Source organism: Gekko japonicus, unplaced genomic scaffold, assembly GCF_001447785.1.
Source record: "Gekko japonicus isolate JY-2015 unplaced genomic scaffold, Gekko_japonicus_V1.1 scaffold238, whole genome shotgun sequence".
Lineage (NCBI taxonomy): Eukaryota > Metazoa > Chordata > Lepidosauria > Squamata > Gekkonidae > Gekko > Gekko japonicus.
Window position 1 is genome coordinate 447,225 of NW_015161411.1, and position 18,444 is coordinate 465,668.

At 53.6% G+C, this 18,444-nt stretch overlaps 1 protein-coding gene across 1 annotated transcript; it reads right to left on the bottom strand.

The window, feature by feature from the left end:
* Nucleotides 1-3,981: 3,981 nt before the first annotated feature.
* LOC107123578 (heat shock protein beta-7-like) lies at nucleotides 3,982-12,521 on the bottom strand. The gene is made up of 3 exons (XM_015426832.1): nucleotides 12,377-12,521; nucleotides 8,764-8,918; nucleotides 3,982-4,155 (listed from the first exon to the last, which is right to left on the bottom strand). The coding sequence occupies exons 1-3, from the start codon at nucleotides 12,519-12,521 to the stop codon at nucleotides 3,982-3,984; spliced, it is 474 nt and encodes a 157-aa protein (XP_015282318.1).
* Nucleotides 12,522-18,444: the final 5,923 nt, after the last annotated feature.

Sequence of the window (18,444 nt, forward strand, 5' to 3'; positions counted from 1 at the left end):
TCTCCGCAGGCGGGATCTGACGAGGCGTTTCGCCAAAGTCCACCTCCTCGGCTGCCAAAGCTACCGAGATTTTGAAGAAGAGCTTTTCCCCGGGCCTGATATACTCACAAGCAGTGTTCCCTCTAAGCTGTGGAGTCATGTGAGCAAAAATTCTACTTTGTGAGCTCCCGGCATTAAAGTTGTGAGCGAGCGATTGGGCTGCTACATAAATTAGTCTGCTCTGGAGCCCTCCTTCCTGAGCGAAGGCAAAAATGTGTGAGCCGGAGGCTAAAAAACTGTGAGCTGGCTCACACTCACTCAGCTTAGAGGGAACACTACTCACAAGAATGGCATGCGTGCATTCGGACAGGCGGCGGGGTGTGGTGTGGTGGTTAGAGCAGGGGTCCCCAACGTGGTGCCCGCGGGCAGCAGGGCAGGGCACCCAGTGGTACGTTTCCGGGCACCCGCCGAGTGTTTTTAGAAGAAGGGGGAGCAGGTGAGGCTTTTTGCCCATCCAGGCTTCTGATTGGCGACTGGAGATCTGATTGGCCGTGCAGATGAAAATAACACTGTTTTGGCAGCAGCTACCAACGCAGTGTGGTTTTTAATTCTCTCTCGCACTCCTCTTTGCCAGTGCAGCTGCCAATGCAGTGTTGGTTTTACTCTCTCTCACACTCCTCCTTATCAGTGTATTTAAAAAAAATACTGCATTTATCCCCTGCACTTGGTCTTCCTATGCAGAATCATAGCAATATAGAGTTGGAAGGTACCTCCAAGGTCATCTAGTCCAACCCCCTGCACAACGCAGATAATTCACAAATACCTTCCCCCACACACACCCAGTGACCCCTGTTCCATGCCCAGAAGATGACAAAAAAAACCCTCCAAGATCTCCAGCCAAACCAGCCTGTAGAAATATTGCATCCTGACCCCAAAGTGGCAATCAACATTTCCCTGGGCGTGTAAGAGAGAGCCACAAGAACTAAAACCTCCAAAGAAGGAGTGTATGTGTCCCCGCCTCCCACAAGGTCCATTTCGTGCTTGGCTCCACCTCCTGCGGCAGACATTTTGTGATTGCACGGTCCAGTGTTCCCTCTAAGCTGAGTTAGTGTGAGCTAGCTCACGGTTTTTTAGCCTCTGGCTCACAACTTTTTGTCTCAGCTCAGGAAGGATGGCTCCAGAGCAACGTGATTTAGGCAGCAGCCAAATCGCTCGCTCACAACTTTAATGCCGGCGGCTCACAAAGTAGAGTTTTTGCTCACAAGACTCCACAGCTTAGAGGGAGCATCGGCCTTACCCACCACCCTGTGTCAGAATTCCAAAGGAGCCCACAGTCTCAAAAAGGTTGGGGACCCCTGGCTTAGACTGTCGAATTAGGGCCCTGGTTTGAACTGTCTGCTTGTTGGGTAACCTCGGGCCGGTCACCCAACAAGCCCCACAGCAGAGCAGAGATTCAAACCCAGGTCCGACGCTAAACATTACCAGTACATTTTGCTGCTGGTCCGTATGCAGGCCTGGGGAAAGCTCTTTTTAAAGATTTGACAAAAGGGGAACTTCTGAGGAGGAGAAGGAGAGAACAACATAAACCGTTTTGGGTCCCCGTTGCAGAGAAAAGGTGGGGACATATTATTTAGGTAAATCAATAGGCCACCAAAGAACCGCTTGGGACCAGTGCTCCCTCTAAGCGGTGGGGTCTTGTGAGCAAAAATCCTACTTTGTGAGCTACTGACATTAAAGCTGTGAGCGAGCAGTTTGGCTACTGCATCAATTAGCTTGCTCTGGAGCCCTCCTTCCTGGGCTAAGACAAAAATGTGCAAGCCAGAGGCTAAGAAATTGTGAGCTAGCTCACACTAACTCAGCTCAGAGGGAACACTGGTTCTCGCTCTTCCACATGCAGCTGCTGGTGTGACTCTGGGTCAGTCACTAGTGCTCTCAGAGCTGTTCTCTCAAGGGCAGTCCTCAAAAGAGCTCTCTCGTTTCCAGTGCAATGCTCCCTCTAAGCTGTGGAGTCTTGTGAGCCAAAATCCTACTTTGTGAGCTACTGGCATTAAAGTTGTGAGTGAGCGATTGGGCTACGGCATGAATCAGTTTGCTCTGGGGCCCTCCTTCCTGAGCCAAGACAATGTGTGAGCGGAGGCTAAAAAACTGTGAGTTGGCTCACGCTAACTCAGCTCAGAGGGAACGCTGCTTGGGATGGTGTGAAGAGGATGGTCCCAATCCACCCAGGGGGCTCAGCTCACTCCCAGCCACCAGCAGCATGGGCAGTGACCAGCGTCACCAGCTGAGCCCAGGATGTTGCCAGCCAGGTTACGGGCCCAGCAGCAAAAGGATACATCTCACTTGGGCTGATAAGCCACCTTGAACCCGCCCTGAGTCCATTTAATGCAACTGCCTCTATCTCAGCAGCAAGACAAATGGAAATAAAACAGCTGATATTGTAATGCCCCTGTATTATAGATCTCTGGTGCGGCCTCATTTGAAACACTGTGTAGAGTGCTGGTCCCCGTCTCTCAAAAAGGACCTTGCAGAGCTGGGGAAAGTGCCGAGGAGGGCAACCGAGATGATTTGGGGGTTGGAGCACCTTCCCTCTGAGAAAACGCTGGAGAGTCTGGGACTTTTCAGTTTAGAAAAGAAGTGATGGGGGGGGGTCACGATAGAAGTTTATAAATTACACATTGGGTGGAGAGAGTTGACCAAGAGGACTTTTTCTCCCTCGCCCCAAATACGAGAACTCAAGGGCATCCAATGAAGCTCATGGGCAGTAGGTTCAGAATAGACCAAAGGAAATACTACTTCACAAAGAGAGTGACTAAAATGTGGAATGCGCTGCCAGAGGAGGTCGTGATGGCCACAGGAATAAACAGCATTAAAGGGGGGATTAGATAGATTCATGGAGGACAAGCCTATCAATGGCTACTAGCCATGGGGACTGAGGGGAACCTCCACATTCAAGGCACTAATCCTCTGAATCCCAGAGCCAGGAGGCAACATCAGAGGAAAGCCTCAGCTTCTATGGTTGGGCATCGGGAGGAACTGGTTGGCTGCTGTGTGAGACAGGAGGCTGGACTAGATGAACTGCTGGTCTGATCCAGCAGGGCTCTTCTGAGGTTATTACAGAGGCCTCGGCCTCTCTGCCCTGTTGTTGGCCCTCCAGAGGAACTGGTTGGCCACTGGATGAGACAGGAGGCTGAACTAGAGGGACCACTGGTCCGATCCAGCAGGGCTCTTAAGATGTTCTTATGAAGGCCTCGGCCTCTAGGCCCTGTTGTTGGCCCTCCCTCCAGAGGAACTGGCTGGCCACTGTGTGAGACAGGAGGCTGGACTAGACCACTGGTCTGATCCAGCAGGGCTCTTCTGATGTTCTTATGAAGGCTTCAGCCTCCCTGCCCTGTTGTTCGCCCTCCGGAGGAACTGGTTGGCCCCTGTGTGAGACAGGATGCTGAACTAAAGGGACCACTGGTCTGATCCAGCAGGACTCTTAAGATGTTCTTATGAAGGCCTCGGCCTCTAGGTCCTGTTGTCGGCCCTCCCACCAGAGGAGCTGGTTGGCCACTGTGTGAGACAGGATGCTGGACTAGAGGGACGGTTGGTCTGATCCAGCAGGGCTCTTTTGATGTTCTTATGAAGGCCTCAGCCTCTCTGCCCTGTTTTTGGCCCTCCAGAGGAGCTGGTTGGCCACTGTGTGAGACAGGATGCTGGACTAGAGGGATGGTTGGTCTGATCCAGCAGGGCTCTTTTAATGTTCTTATGAAGGCCTCGGCCTCTCTGCCCTGTTGTTGGCCCTCCAGAGAAACTGTTTGGCCACTGGATGAGACAGGAGGCTGGACTAGAGGGACTATTGGTCTAATCCAGTGTGCCTCAGTTGAGCACGATGGAATGTGCTGTTAATGAGCGCCACCCACCAGCTTGAGAAACAGTTTCTGGGTCACCCATCTCCACTCCAAGTTAGGGGGTGTGAGGGCAAAGGGCTCTGCTGTGTGGGAGAAGGGGGAGGGGGTCATCTTAGAGCTTGACTTCACTGCGGTAGAGAGGGGGTGGCGTCAGGGCTCGCCGCTTGGCGGTGATGACCAACATGCCAGAGTTGTTCAGGGCGCAGCTGATCGACAGGGGGTCCATGTCTGCCGGGAGCTGGCACTTATGGGTGAAGGTGTTCGAAACGGTGCCGTCTTCCGCCACCTGCAAGGCAAGCAGACATAGACTCAGGTCTATTTTGGGGCAGGAACGCACAGGAACGGAGTTCCGGCTGGCTCCCGAGTTGGCCACGCCCAGCAGGAACCCATTAGCATAATAGGCCCCCCCCACCAGCACACACCCATTTGTGTGGCCTAACATGCAAAAAGCCCTGGGTTTTGACAACAAACAAGGTAAACAGAATAACAAGCAAAAGGTGGGTTTGGCGTGATAACCACACTTCTGGTAACATGAGGGCAGAGGTCATTTCGGGGGGGATCGCGGGGGATCGCAGTTCCCCCGGGTGAGGTACGGGGGGGCACATGATGAAGCCCCGCCCCCTGCTTCCGGCCGCTCTGCTTCTGGCCCTCATTCAGCCAGGAGGAGGCAGGAGAAGAGGGAGGGTAAGTTGCTTCCTCCCTGCCTCTCCCCACCCCTGCCTGCCTGGGGCCCAGGGAGGGCCTTCGTGGGGCTCAGCAGTGGAGCTGCAAGGCCAGCGGCGGCGGCCAGGACCGTTGGGGGCGGGGTTTGTGGCCTTATGACACACTTCCGGTGATGTCAGGGGTGTGGCATACGCTAATGAGTTATGCTAATGAGTTCCCCTAGCTCTTTTTCTACGAAACGACCCCTGCATGGGGGTGCAGCCTAATGTGCTAATGAGCTGTGCTGTCAGGGGTGTGGCCTCATATGCTAATGAGTTTCTGCTGTTGGGTGTGGCCTATTATGCTAATGAGTTCCTGCTGGGCTTTTTCTACCAAAAGAGCCCTGCATAGGAATGTGTTTCTTTCTTCTTCTTTTTTGCAATCCTTCTCTCTCTCTCTTCTGCATTTCCCATCAGCCATAGATCAACCTGACTTAAAATTCTAACATAGAGTTTTTGCACGTTTGTAACGCTTGGGAGGGAAGCCTCTGCGGAGGAGGCGGGAACTGCGGCAGGAAAAACGGGAGAGGCGGTTGAAACCTCCCTTTCCCGGCCCACTGTGCGCTGTACATCCACACGGAGCGGACGTCTCCGCCCTTCGCGGTGGTGAAAAGTGCTGTCAGGTGGAAGCTGGCATGGTGACCCTGGAGGGCTTTCAAGGCAAGAGATGTTCAGAGGTGGTTTTCCCTTGCCTGCCTCTGCGTAGCAACCCTGGACTTCCTTGGTGGTCTCCCGTCCAAGAACTAACTAGGACTGACTCTTGGTTTGCCCTTGTCTGCCTCTGCATAGCAACCCTGGACTTTCCTGGGTGGTCTCCCATTAGGGTTGCCAAATGGGGCCGGGGGGCGGGGAATCCCCCGCTTTGGCGGCCCGATTTCTGACGCGACAGAATCGGCCCCCGGGGGAAACCCCACCCCTGCGTGCACGTCACCCGGATGTTTTCCCCTCAAATGGCTGTGGCCTCGCCCCCAGCGTGCGACATCACATCCGGGTGACGTCGATATGTTGCGCGCGTGCTTTGCGCTCGCACCAGGAGGTCCCCAGGAGTCCCCCGCCAAGGAGGTGAGTACCATTTGGCAACCCTATCTCCCATCCAAGGACTAACCACGCCTGACCCAGCTTAGCCTGACAGGTGGTTTGCCACTGCCCACCTCTGCGTAGCAACCCTGGACTTTCCTGGCTGGTCTCCCATCCAAGGACTAACTAGGACTGAGCCTGCTTAGCCTGACGGAGCTGGTTTGCCCTTGTCTGCCTCTGCAGAGCAACCCTGGACTTCCTTGGTGGTCTCCCATCCAAGGACTAACCAAGGCTGACCCTGCTTAACTTGATGGAGGTGGTTTGCCCTCTGCGTAGCAACCCTGGACTTCCCTTGGTCGTCTCCCATCCAAGGACTAACCAAGGCTGACCCTGCTTAACTTGATGGAGGTGGTTTGCCCTCTGCGTAGCAACCCTGGACTTCCCTTGGTCGTCTCCCATCCAAGGACTAACTAGGACTGAGCCTGCTTAGCTTGACGGAGCTGGTTTGCCCTTGTCTGCCTCTGCAGAGCAACCCTGGACTTCCTTGGTGGTCTCCCATCCAAGGACTAACCAAGGCTGACCCTGCTTAACTTGATGGAGGTGGTTTGCCCTCTGCGTAGCAACCCTGGACTTCCCTTGGTCGTCTCCCATCCAAGGACTAACCAAGGCTGACCCTGCTTAACTTGATGGAGGTGGTTTGCCCTCTGCGTAGCAACCCTGGACTTTCCATGGTGGTCTCCCATCCAAGGACTAACCAAGGCTGACCCTGCTTAACTTGATGGAGGTGGTTTGCCCTCTGCGTAGCAACCCTGGACTTCCCTTGGTCGTCTCCCATCCAAGGACTAACTAGGACTGAGCCTGCTTAGCTTGACGGAGCTGGTTTGCCCTTGTCTGCCTCTGCAGAGCAACCCTGGACTTCCTTGGTGGTCTCCCATCCAAGGACTAACCAAGGCTGACCCTGCTTAACTTGATGGAGGTGGTTTGCCCTCTGCGTAGCAACCCTGGACTTTCCATGGTGGTCTCCCATCCAAGGACTAACCAAGGCTGACCCTGCTTAACTTGATGGAGGTGGTTTGCCCTCTGCGTAGCAACCCTGGACTTTCCATGGTGGTCTCCCATCCAAGGACTAACCAAGGCTGACCCTGCTTAACTTGATGGAGGTGGTTTGCCCTCTGCGTAGCAACCCTGGACTTCCCTTGGTCGTCTCCCATCCAAGGACTAACTAGGACTGAGCCTGCTTAGCTTGACGGAGCTGGTTTGCCCTTGTCTGCCTCTGCAGAGCAACCCTGGACTTCCTTGGTGGTCTCCCATCCAAGGACTAACCAAGGCTGACCCTGCTTAACTTGATGGAGGTGGTTTGCCCTCTGCGTAGCAACCCTGGACTTTCCATGGTGGTCTCCCATCCAAGGACTAACCAAGGCTGACCCTGCTTAACTTGATGGAGGTGGTTTGCCCTCTGCGTAGCAACCCTGGACTTCCCTTGGTCGTCTCCCATCCAAGGACTAACTAGGACTGAGCCTGCTTAGCTTGACGGAGCTGGTTTGCCCTTGTCTGCCTCTGCAGAGCAACCCTGGACTTCCTTGGTGGTCTCCCATCCAAGGACTAACCAAGGCTGACCCTGCTTAACTTGATGGAGGTGGTTTGCCCTCTGCGTAGCAACCCTGGACTTTCCATGGTGGTCTCCCATCCAAGGACTAACCAAGGCTGACCCTGCTTAACTTGATGGAGGTGGTTTGCCCTCTGCGTAGCAACCCTGGACTTCCCTTGGTCGTCTCCCATCCAAGGACTAACTAGGACTGAGCCTGCTTAGCTTGACGGAGCTGGTTTGCCCTTGTCTGCCTCTGCAGAGCAACCCTGGACTTCCTTGGTGGTCTCCCATCCAAGGACTAACCAAGGCTGACCCTGCTTAACTTGATGGAGGTGGTTTGCCCTCTGCGTAGCAACCCTGGACTTCCCTTGGTCGTCTCCCATCCAAGGACTAACTAGGACTGAGCCTGCTTAGCTTGACGGAGCTGGTTTGCCCTTGTCTGCCTCTGCAGAGCAACCCTGGACTTCCTTGGTGGTCTCCCATCCAAGGACTAACCAAGGCTGACCCTGCTTAACTTGATGGAGGTGGTTTGCCCTCTGCGTAGCAACCCTGGACTTCCCTTGGTCGTCTCCCATCCAAGGACTAACTAGGACTGAGCCTGCTTAGCTTGACGGAGCTGGTTTGCCCTTGTCTGCCTCTGCAGAGCAACCCTGGACTTCCTTGGTGGTCTCCCATCCAAGGACTAACCAAGGCTGACCCTGCTTAACTTGATGGAGGTGGTTTGCCCTCTGCGTAGCAACCCTGGACTTCCCTTGGTCGTCTCCCATCCAAGGACTAACTAGGACTGAGCCTGCTTAGCTTGACGGAGCTGGTTTGCCCTTGTCTGCCTCTGCAGAGCAACCCTGGACTTCCTTGGTGGTCTCCCATCCAAGGACTAACCAAGGCTGACCCTGCTTAACTTGATGGAGGTGGTTTGCCCTCTGCGTAGCAACCCTGGACTTCCCTTGGTCGTCTCCCATCCAAGGACTAACTAGGACTGAGCCTGCTTAGCTTGACGGAGCTGGTTTGCCCTTGTCTGCCTCTGCGTAGCAACCCTGGACTTCCTTGGTGGTCTCCCATCCAAGGACTAACCAAGGCTGACCCTGCTTAGCTTGACAGAGGTGGTTGTCCATTGCCTGCCTCTGCATAGCAACCCTGGACTTTCCATGGTGGTCTTCCATCCAAGGACTAACCAAGGCTGACCCTGCTTAACTTGATGGAGGTGGTTTGCCCTCTGCGTAGCAACCCTGGACTTCCCTTGGTTGTCTCCCATCCAAGGACTAACTAGGACTGAGCCTGCTTTAACTTGACGAAGGTGGCTGGCCATTGCCTGCCTCTGCAGAGCAACCCTGGACCTCCCTGGGTGGTCTCCCATCCAAGGACTAACCAGGCCTGACCCTTCCTAGCTTCCGAGGCCTGACGAGATCAGGCCTAGCCTGGGCCACCCACGTGAGGGCCTTTCAGCACTGAGCACGAGGCAATGAATGAGAACCAGGGAGTCAGACACAGTGCTGAAAACGATCGTTCTTGCTGCCACGTGGCTGAACCGTGGGGAGGGCAGATTCCTCCGAATGCAAAACCCCACCCAACTCGGCCTGGCTCCTCTCACCTTCTCGGCCTGGATGACGATACAGTAGTTGTAGGTGGTCACCACGATGTCGTGGGGCTCAAACTGGCTGACGTCGGCCAGGACCTGGTACTTGTCCCCGCTGGCCACCACGTTGCTGCTCCCCAGGGTGGAGGGGTGCACTGACGGAGGGGGGCCTGCACGGGGGAGAGGCAGACGGGGGAAGAGGACGCAGGGGGATTCAGGGTTGCCATCAACAACTCTCCCACTCATTCCCCCCCCCTTACTGAGTGGAGCAGTCCACATCCAATGCTCCCTCTAAGCTGTGGAGTCTTGTGAGCAAAAATCCTAGTCTGTGAGCCACTGGCATTAAAAGTTGTGAGCGAGCGATTTGGCTGCTGCATCAATCAGTTGGCTCTGGAGCAATGCTCCCTCTATGCTGCGGAGTCTTGTGAGCAAAAATCCTACTTTGTGAGCTCCCGGCATTAAAGTTGTGAGCGAGCCATTTGGCTGCTGCGTCAATTAGTTTGCTCCGGAGCCGTCCCTTCCTGAGCTAAGACAGAAATGTGTGAGCCGGAGGCTAATAAACTGTGAGCTAGCTCACACTAACTCAGCTTAGAGAGAACACTGCTCTGGAGCCCTCCTTCCTGAGCCAAGACAGAAATGTGTGAGCTGGAGGCTAAAAAAACTGTGAGCTGGCTCACACTAACTCAGCTTAGAGGGAACACTGCTCTGGAGCCCTCCTTCCTGAGCCAAGACAGAAATGTGTGAGCTGGAGGCTAAAAAAACTGTGAGCTGGCTCACACTCACTCAGCTTAGTGGGAACACTGCTCTTAACCACTACACCGCCCTGGCTTTTGTTTTCTTGACAAGAGCTTAAAATCAATGCTCCCTCTAAGCTGTGGAGTCCTGTGAGCAAAAATCCTACTCTGTGAGCCACTGGCATTAAAAGTTGCGAGCGAGCGATTTGGCTGCTGCGTCAGTTAGTTGGCTCGGGAGCCGTCCCTTCCTGAGCCAAGATAGAAATGTGTGAGCCGGAGGCTAAAAAACCGTGAGCTGGCTCACACTCACTCGGCTTAGAGGGAACGCACATCCCGCTTGGAAGATAACTGCTGTCGTCTTAAAACGGGCAATGGGAAGTACAAGACCCTTCACCGATCGGGGTCGCTGCTGAGCAGGGCTTCCCGTGTTGAGAAGCAGCCGCTCATAAATACAGCTTAGAAGGAACATGGGTCGCCAACCTCCAGACAAGGACTGGAGATCTCCCAGAATTGCAACTGATCTTCAGACTGTAGAGATCAGTTTCCCCTGGAGTGAAAGGCTGCTTTGGAGGATAGGCTCTCTGGGTGTTGTACCCTGCCGAAGTCCCTCCCTTCCCCACTCCCAAAAATATCCAAATATTTCCCCACCCAGAGGAGGAAGCGGAGGGAGGAGGAGGAGATTGGATTTATACCCCGCCTTTCACTACCCGAAGGAGTCTCGGAGTGGCTTAAAATCACCTTCCTATCCTCTCCCCACAACAGACACCCTGTGAGGTCGGTGGGGCTGAGAGAGCTCTTAGAGAGCTGCTCCTGAGAGAACAGCTCTGAGAGAACTTGTGACTGACCCAAGGTCACACCGGCAGCTGCATGTGGAGGCATGGGGAATCAAACCCGGTTCTCCAGATTAGAATCTGCCACTCTTCACCACTATACCAAGAGGACACTGGGAAAGTAGGGTTGCCAACCTCCAGGTGGGATTTGAGATCTCCCAGCATTACAATAGACTACAAAAATCAATTCACCTGGAGAAAATGGCTGTTTCAGAGGGTGGCCTCCGTAGCACTATTCCCTGCTGAGGCCCCGCCCCTTGTCAAACTCTGCCCTCTCCAGGTTTCACACCCAGATCTCCAGGAATTGTCCCAACCTGGAGATGGCAACCCTAGGTTCCTGGGCCTGTGCTTTAACAGCTGCATAGGAAGCAATTTCTGCACAACGGTACCCTTTCCCTCTCCAGCGTGACAAACTGCACTCTTATGAAGGGGAGTGGCCCCCAGGTGAAGAAGAGGAAGAGGACTGGATTTGTCCCCCACCCTTCACTCAGAGTCTCAGAGCGGCTTACAATCTCCTTTCCCTTCCCCTCCCCACAACAGACACCCCATCAGGTAGGTGGGGCTGAGAGAGCTCTCTCGAGAATTGCACTTGAGAGAACAGCTCTGAGACAACTTGTGATTGACTCAAGGTCACCAAGCTGGCTGCATGGGGAGGAGTGGAGAATCAAACCCGGCACTCCCAGATTAGAGTCTGTGCTCCTAACCAATACACCAAACTGGCTCTCCTGTTTAATCACTGCCTTTGGTGGTGTTAGAAAGCCACTGGACAAGTACGCCGCTCTGTCATCAGTCTTCATCGCTGCTGAATAGAACCTCCGTAATCAGTGGCAGTACACCCTTAAGCAACAGATTTTAGAGCGTACAGCAGGGTCCATGACTTTGTAGCCTGGTGTGGAAGGTAGAATCTGCCTGTAACCCAGAAGTGTCGGACTGGCCACATTGCAGGGGGGGGGCTAGTAAGTCCTGGGTTGGGTTGCCAACCTTTGGGTGGGACCTGGAGATCTCCCAGTATTCCAATGGCTCTTTAGATGACAGGGACCAGTTCCCCCTGGAGGAAATGACTGCTTTGGAGGGTGGACTCCATGGCATTGTGCCTAGCAGAAGTCCCCTCTCCTCCCCATACCCCCCCAGGGTCCACCCCCAAATCTCCAGGGATTTTCCAGCCCAGAGTTGGCAACCTACGACTGGGTTTGATCCTGCTGGGCTCTTCTCTTAAAGATCCCCTTTGCCACAGTGTTGTAACTGCAAGCCCCTTTCCTGGGAATAAGCCCCAGTCAATAATGTGGGGCTTACTTCTGAGTAGGACTGCCTAGAATTCTCCAGCCCCAAGGGACCCGGGGTTAGCTCTGCCTGGTTGCCAGCTCTTGGTTGGAAAATACCTGGATATTTTGGGGTGTGGAGCCTAGGGAGGGGAGGGTATAATGCTAGAGCCAGTTTGGTGTAGTGGTTAAGTGCGCAGACTCTAATCTGGGAGAGCCGGGTTTGATTCCCCCACTTGCAGCTGATGGATGACCTTGGGCAAGCCACAGTTCTGTCAGAGCTGTCCTTGAAAAAGAGCAGTTTCTGTCAGAGCTCTCTCAGCCCCACCCACCTCACAGGGTGTCTGTTGTGGGGAGGGGAAGGGGAAGGAGGTTGTAAGACGCTCTGAGACTCCTTTGGGTAGTGAAGGGCGGGGGATAAATCCAATCTCCTCCTCCTCCTCCTCCTCCTCCTCCTCCCTCTTCTTCTTCTTCTTCTTCCTCTTCTTCTTCCTCTCCTTCTCCTTCTTCTTCTTCCTCTTCTTCTTCTTCTTCTTCTTCTTCTTCTTCTTCACTGTCCAAAGCAGCCATTTTCTCCAGGGGTACGGAAGATTGTCTGCAGAGCAATTGCAACAGTGGAAGATCTCCAGGTGCCTCCTGCAGTCTGGCAACTCGATGCTCAGCCATTGGCCATTCATTCGGGGATGCCCCCTCAACCTATGGGAGACTCCAAAAGAGCAGCAAACTGTTTTCTGGGCAACACCCAAATCAGACCCGATCCTAAGCCAGAAAGGAGAAACGGGCCCAGCCTCCTTGGAATGCTCACCTGAGTACCCGTAGGACTCCCGTGGCCGCCCGGAGCCAAAGATCCCGTGCGGAGGGTCCAGCAGGGGTTCGAAACGGGTCTCCGCAGGGCTGTAGGTGCTGATGCGCTCAGAGCGAAAGCTGGACGAAGAGCTGACGGAAGACATGGCCCCCGGGGATGGTGGCAGCTCTGGACTGGGACGGGTCATTCGGAGGGCCTGCGAGGATGCCTCCGTGATGAGTCGAGGGGGGAGGGCCAGGGAAGGAGGCGAGAGAAATGCCCATAATTAGCCGAGTCGCTGTACCCTCTGCCTCCCGGGCTCTGGAATGCCAGATAAGGGGCTGCATTCTCTGATAGCGGCGGCTGGGAGGGAGAGGGGGCGAGGAGAAGCCCGCCCCCCCCCAACTCTGCGCCTCAGTCACCTGGGAGCTGCCTGGCACTGCTAGCCGATGAAGTTTCACATCTACACAGGCTGGGAAGGGAGGACTGCCAACTCATAAGAACCTCAGAAGAGCCCTGCTGGATCGGACCAGTGGTCCCTCCAGTCCAGCCTCCTGTCTCACACAGGGGACAGCCAGTTCCTCTGGAGGGCCAACAACAGGGCACAGAGGCAGAGGCCTTCATAAGAACACAAGAAGAGCCCTGCTGGATCAGACCAGTGGTCCATCAAGTCCAGCATCCTGTCTCACACAGTGGCCACCCGGTTCCTCTGGATGCCCACCAACAGGGCATAGAGGCCGAGGCCTTCATAAGAACATCAGAAGAGCCCAGCTGGATCAGACCAGTGGTCCCTCTAGTCCAGCATCCTCTCTCTCTCATACAGTGGCCAACTAGCTCCTCTGGAGGGCCAACAACAGGGCATAGAGACTGAGACCTTCATGAAAACATCACAAGAGCCCTCCTGGATCAGACCAGTGGTCCATCCAGTCCTGCATCCTGTCTCTCTCATACAGTGGCCAAGCAGTTCTTCTAGAGGGCCAACAGCAGAGCACAGAGGCCGAAGCCTTCATAAGAACATCAGAAGAGCCCTGCTGGATCAGACCAGTGGTCCATTTAGTCCAGTATCCTGACTCACACAGTGGCCAACTCTGGAGGGTCAACAACAGGGCAGACAGGCCGAGGTCTTCATGAGAACTTAAGAACAGCCCTGCTGGATCAGACCAATAGTCCATCTAGTCCAGCATCCTGTCTCTCTCATACAGTGGCCAAGCAGTTCCTCTGGAGGGCCACCAACAGGACAGAGAGGCCGAGGCCTTCATAAGAACATCAGAAGAGCCCTGCTGGATCAGACCAATAGTCCATCTAGTTCAGCATCCTGTCTCTCTCATACAGTGGCCAACCAGTTCCTCTGGATGGCCAACAACAGGGCAGAGCGGCCGAGGCCTTCATAAGAACATCAAAAGAGCCCTGCTGGATCGACCAGTGGCTCCATCTAGTCCAGCATCCTGTCTCTCTCATACAGTGTTCAACCAGTTCCTCTGGAGGGCCAACAACAGGGCCTAGAGGCCAAGGCCTTCCCCTGATGTTGCCTCCTGGCTCTGGGATTCAGAGGTTGACTGCCTCTGAATGTGGAGGTTTCCCTCAGTCACCACAGCTAGTAGCCACTGATAGAGTTATCCTCCATGAATCTCTCTAACCCCCTCTGAAAGCTGTTTATTCCTGTGCCCATCACTACATTCTCTGGCAGCAAACTCCACATTTTACTTACTCTCTGCATAAAGTCGGGAGTAGCACTTCAGACACCAACAGGATTTCCAGGATATGTCCTGAAATCTCCGTTCATCAGATATGTGACGGGGGCATCTTTGACTCTGGAAAGTCCGCACCCCGAAAATCTCTGGTCTCTGCAGTGCGACTGGACTCCAGCCTTGCTCTTCTATGGCATTGGCAGATCAACATAACCACCCCTCTGACACTCGCCTCTCTCTGTGTCTCTCCCGTCCGTCCTCCAAAGAACCCTGAGCAGCAGATCTGGATCCGCTCCTCCTGGTTGCTCTCACAACAACCCTGCGGGGTAGCAGAGAGAGTTTGAGCCCGCTTGCCCTGGCAAGGCGGGATCTAAATCGAAACGAATAAATAAATACATAATAAACTGAGAGGCCCGAGGTCACCCAGTGAGCTTCCTGTTTGAGTGGAGATTTGAATCATAGAATCAATGTCAGAGTTGGAAGGGACCTTGCAGGTCATCTCGTCCCTGTTGGAAATGTATGTGTTTACAAGGTCTGACAATTCAGTCATTATAGGGTTAACGTGTTTGCCTAGTATTGCTATTGTTTAGACTGACCTGGAAGGGATACCTGGCACTGAGCCAATAAGGAATTAGCCCGGGAAAAGTAGCTTCTGTTGTGATACAGATTGGTCGTTTGTTTCAGGTGACTTCCTTTCTAGGGGTCAAGAAGAAGGAGAGATTCTCCATTATCTGTGTGCTAGTGTTGACTATAGGCAGCTTAGAAAATGTAGCTGTTAGTGTTATGTTAATTTGTAGTAATCCCGTATACCTTTTACCCTTAGAAATAAAGGTTTTTAAAAGCAAAGAAATCTCTTCTTTCCAATAGAGCAAGATCCATCGATAGTCTTAAGTATTAAACACTTTTGACTATTTTACAACAGTCCCAACCCCCTGCACTCTGCAGGCGCATAGCCAAAAGAGAGCCCTACAACGTACCCGAAAGATGGTCATCCAGCCTCCGGGTCTGGATCTCCCGGGTGCTAGTCCAGTTTTCTAATCACTCCACCACACTGGCTGTGTGTGCGGATGAACAACCTAGGGAGTATTGTCGCATGTGGATCACGGAGCATTCGGGCATGGCTGAACACATTATACTGTTTCAAACACTTGGTCCATCGAGGTAATTGTTGTCCACTCAGACTAGCTCCAGCTCTCCGGGGTCTCAGGCGGAGGTCTTCCACGTCATCTACTATCTGATCCTTCCAACTGGAGATGTAATGACTTGAACCTGGGACCTTCTGCATGCCAGGCAGACCCAACCACAGACCTCCATTCCTTTCCCCATCTCTGCTCTCCCTCCTCTATTGAGCACATGCATCCCATCCCATTCCTGCCCGCACACAAGACCCCAACTGCCATCGATGTGTATACATCCATCCAGGGGTCATTTCGTAGAAAAAGAGGTGCAGGAGCTCATTAGCATAACTCGTTAGCATAACTCGTTTGCACATGCCACACCCCCTGACATCACCGGAAGTGTGTCAGAAGGCAACACCCACCGATCAGGCTCCACTGGACTGTTTTGGATTGCTAGCTATTGGGGGGGGTAACGTGCAGATCTGGCCTCACAGAGGAGGGAGAGCTTGTACCTGAATAAAACTTGGTCTTAAAGGTGCCACTGGACTGTTTTGGATTGCTAGCTATGGGGGGGCACTGACGCTGGCGGCTGGATGGAAGTCAGGGGGCCAGGCCTCGAAATGCCCCACTGTAGCTACGAGTCTGATGTCCCCCCTCAACCTCCTCTTCTCCAGACTGACCATTCCCAAGTCCCTCAGCCTTTCCTCGTAGGTCTCGGCCTCCAGGCCCCCGATCATCCTCGTCGCGCTCCTCTGCACCCGCTCCATTCTGTCCACATCCTTTTTGAAGTGAGGCCTCCAGAACTGCACACAATGCTCCAGGTGTGGCCTGACCGATGCAGTGTACAGCAGAACTATCACATCTTGTGAGTTGGATGTGGTGCCTCTGTTGATACAGCCCAAGATTGCATTGGCCTTTTTTGTTGCTGCATCACATTGGCAGCTCATATTTAACTTATGGTCTAGCTGTACCCCAAGATCTTGTTCACACACACTGCTCCCCAGAAGTGTCTCCTCCATCCAGTATGTGTGTCCCTCATTCTTGTTACCCAGATGTGGAACTTGGTACTTACCCTTGTTAAATTGCATTTTGTTCCCATCTTTGTGTGCATGCTGGGCTGAACTCGCAGTGAAACTAATGGGGAAGCCCTCACAGTTCTTCACACTTTTCAGAACACATACAGACACGTACATGACACAACGCTTCACATAGGCGGCACACTCACTTTCCAGCCTACCTGTGGTCCTGATATAGCTACACACATTTGCGCAAACTAGAGTATCTCGTGCCATAAGCTCATACTGGGTGTATGCACAAATATACACACACAAAATGGGGCACACAGCGAATGCTCAAGGGATCACATTGTTTTTTCTGTACATTTGGTAACACGAGAGAATGCATGAACTAACTGGAGGGCCAAGCTGTGCCCGATGATAGGAGCCAGCAGGTGGTCTGGGGTAGTGATGCTCTGTATTCTTAGTGCTTGGGGTCTCACAGTGGGAGGGCTTCTGGAGTTCTTCTGGTCAGGCTTGTGGACCTCCTGAGGGCACCTGGGTTTTAGCCGCTGTGTGACACAGAGTGTGGGACTGGATGGGCCATTGGCCTGATCCAACACGGCTTCTCTTCTTTTCTTATATGGAACAGAGGTCCATGAGTGGCTATTAGCCACAAGGTACAGCTACAAGGAACTGTGGTGGCTCAAGTGGTTAAGACGCTGAACTGCAGGCTGTGGAAGGTCAGTAATTCAGCAGTTCGAGACCCAGGTGCCGCATGATGGAGTGAGCTCCCATCTCTAGTTCCAACTCCTGCCAACCAAAAGCAAGAAATTGCAAGTAGATAAATACATACCACTTTGGTGGGAAGGTAACAGCGTTCCGTGTTTAGTCATGCCGGCCACATGACCACGGAAACGTCTTCGGACAGCGCTGGCTCTTCGGCTTTGAAAACGGAGATGAGCACCGCAACCCTAGAGTCGGACTCGACTGGCTTTCGAGCAAGGGAACCTTTACCTTTACCTTACAGATGAAACACTCTGTCTGGGGCAGGGCTTCTGGAGTTCTGGCCCCACTGGTGGACCTCCTGATGGTACCTGGGTTTTGGCCACTGTGTGACACAGAGTGTTGGGCTGGATGGGCCACTGGCCTGATCCAACAGGGCTTCTTTTACGCTCTTATATGGAGCAGAGGTCCATCATATTAGCCACAAAGTAGAGATGGAACACTCTGTCTGGGGCACTGATGCTCTATATTCTTGGTTCAGGCGGGGCACAGTGGAAGGGCTTCTGGAGTTCTTATAGGAACTCTCAGTCTGGGGCAAGGGATGCTCCGTATTCTTGGTGCTTGGGGGGGGGCAACAATGGAAGTGCTTCTAGTGTCCTGACCCCACTGCTGGACCTCCTGGTGGCACCTGGTATTTCTGGCCACTGTGTGACACAGAGTGTTGGACTGGGTGGGCCATTGGCCTGATCCAGGATTGGCTTCTCTTATGTTCTTAATCTAGAGCCTGTTTTGTGTAGTGGTTAAGTGCGCGGACTCTAATCTGGGAGAACTGGTTCCCCATGCCTCCACGTGCACCTGGCTGGATGACCTTGGGCAAGACATAGTTCTAATAAGAGCTGTTCTTGAAAAAGAGTAGTTTCTGTCAGAGCTCTCTGTCAGCCCCACCTACCTCACAGGGTGCCTGTTGTGGGGCCTAAAGATTTGTCGGTGCTGTTAAACCAGGGAAGGCCCATTCGCCCTTGATAGATAAGCAGTGCCATTGTAAGCCATGAACACATGAAGCTGCTACATACTGAATCAGAGCATCAGTCCATCAGGGTCAGTATTGTCTACTCAGACTGGCAGCAGCTCTCCAGGGCCTCAGGCTGAGGTCTTTCCCATCACCTCCTGCCTGGTCCTTTTAACTGGAGATGCCAGGGATTGAACTTGGGACCTCAGCCTGAGGCCCTGGAGAGCTGCTGCCAGTCTGAGTAGACAATACTGACCCTGATGGACTGATGCTCTGATTCAGTATGCAGCAGCTTCATGTGGTTCTTCCACTGAGCCACAGCCCCTCTTTACAGCTTTCCAGGGTCTCAGGCGGAGGTCTTTCCCATCACCTCCTGCCTGGTCCTTTTAACTGGAGATGCCGGGGACTGAACCTGGGACCTTCTGCATGCCAGGCAGAGGCTCTTCCACTGAGCCACGGCCCCTCTTTACAGCTCTCCAGGGTCTCAGGCCGAGGTCTTTCCCATCACCTCCTGCCTGGTCCCTTTTAACTGGAGATGCCGGGGACTGAACCT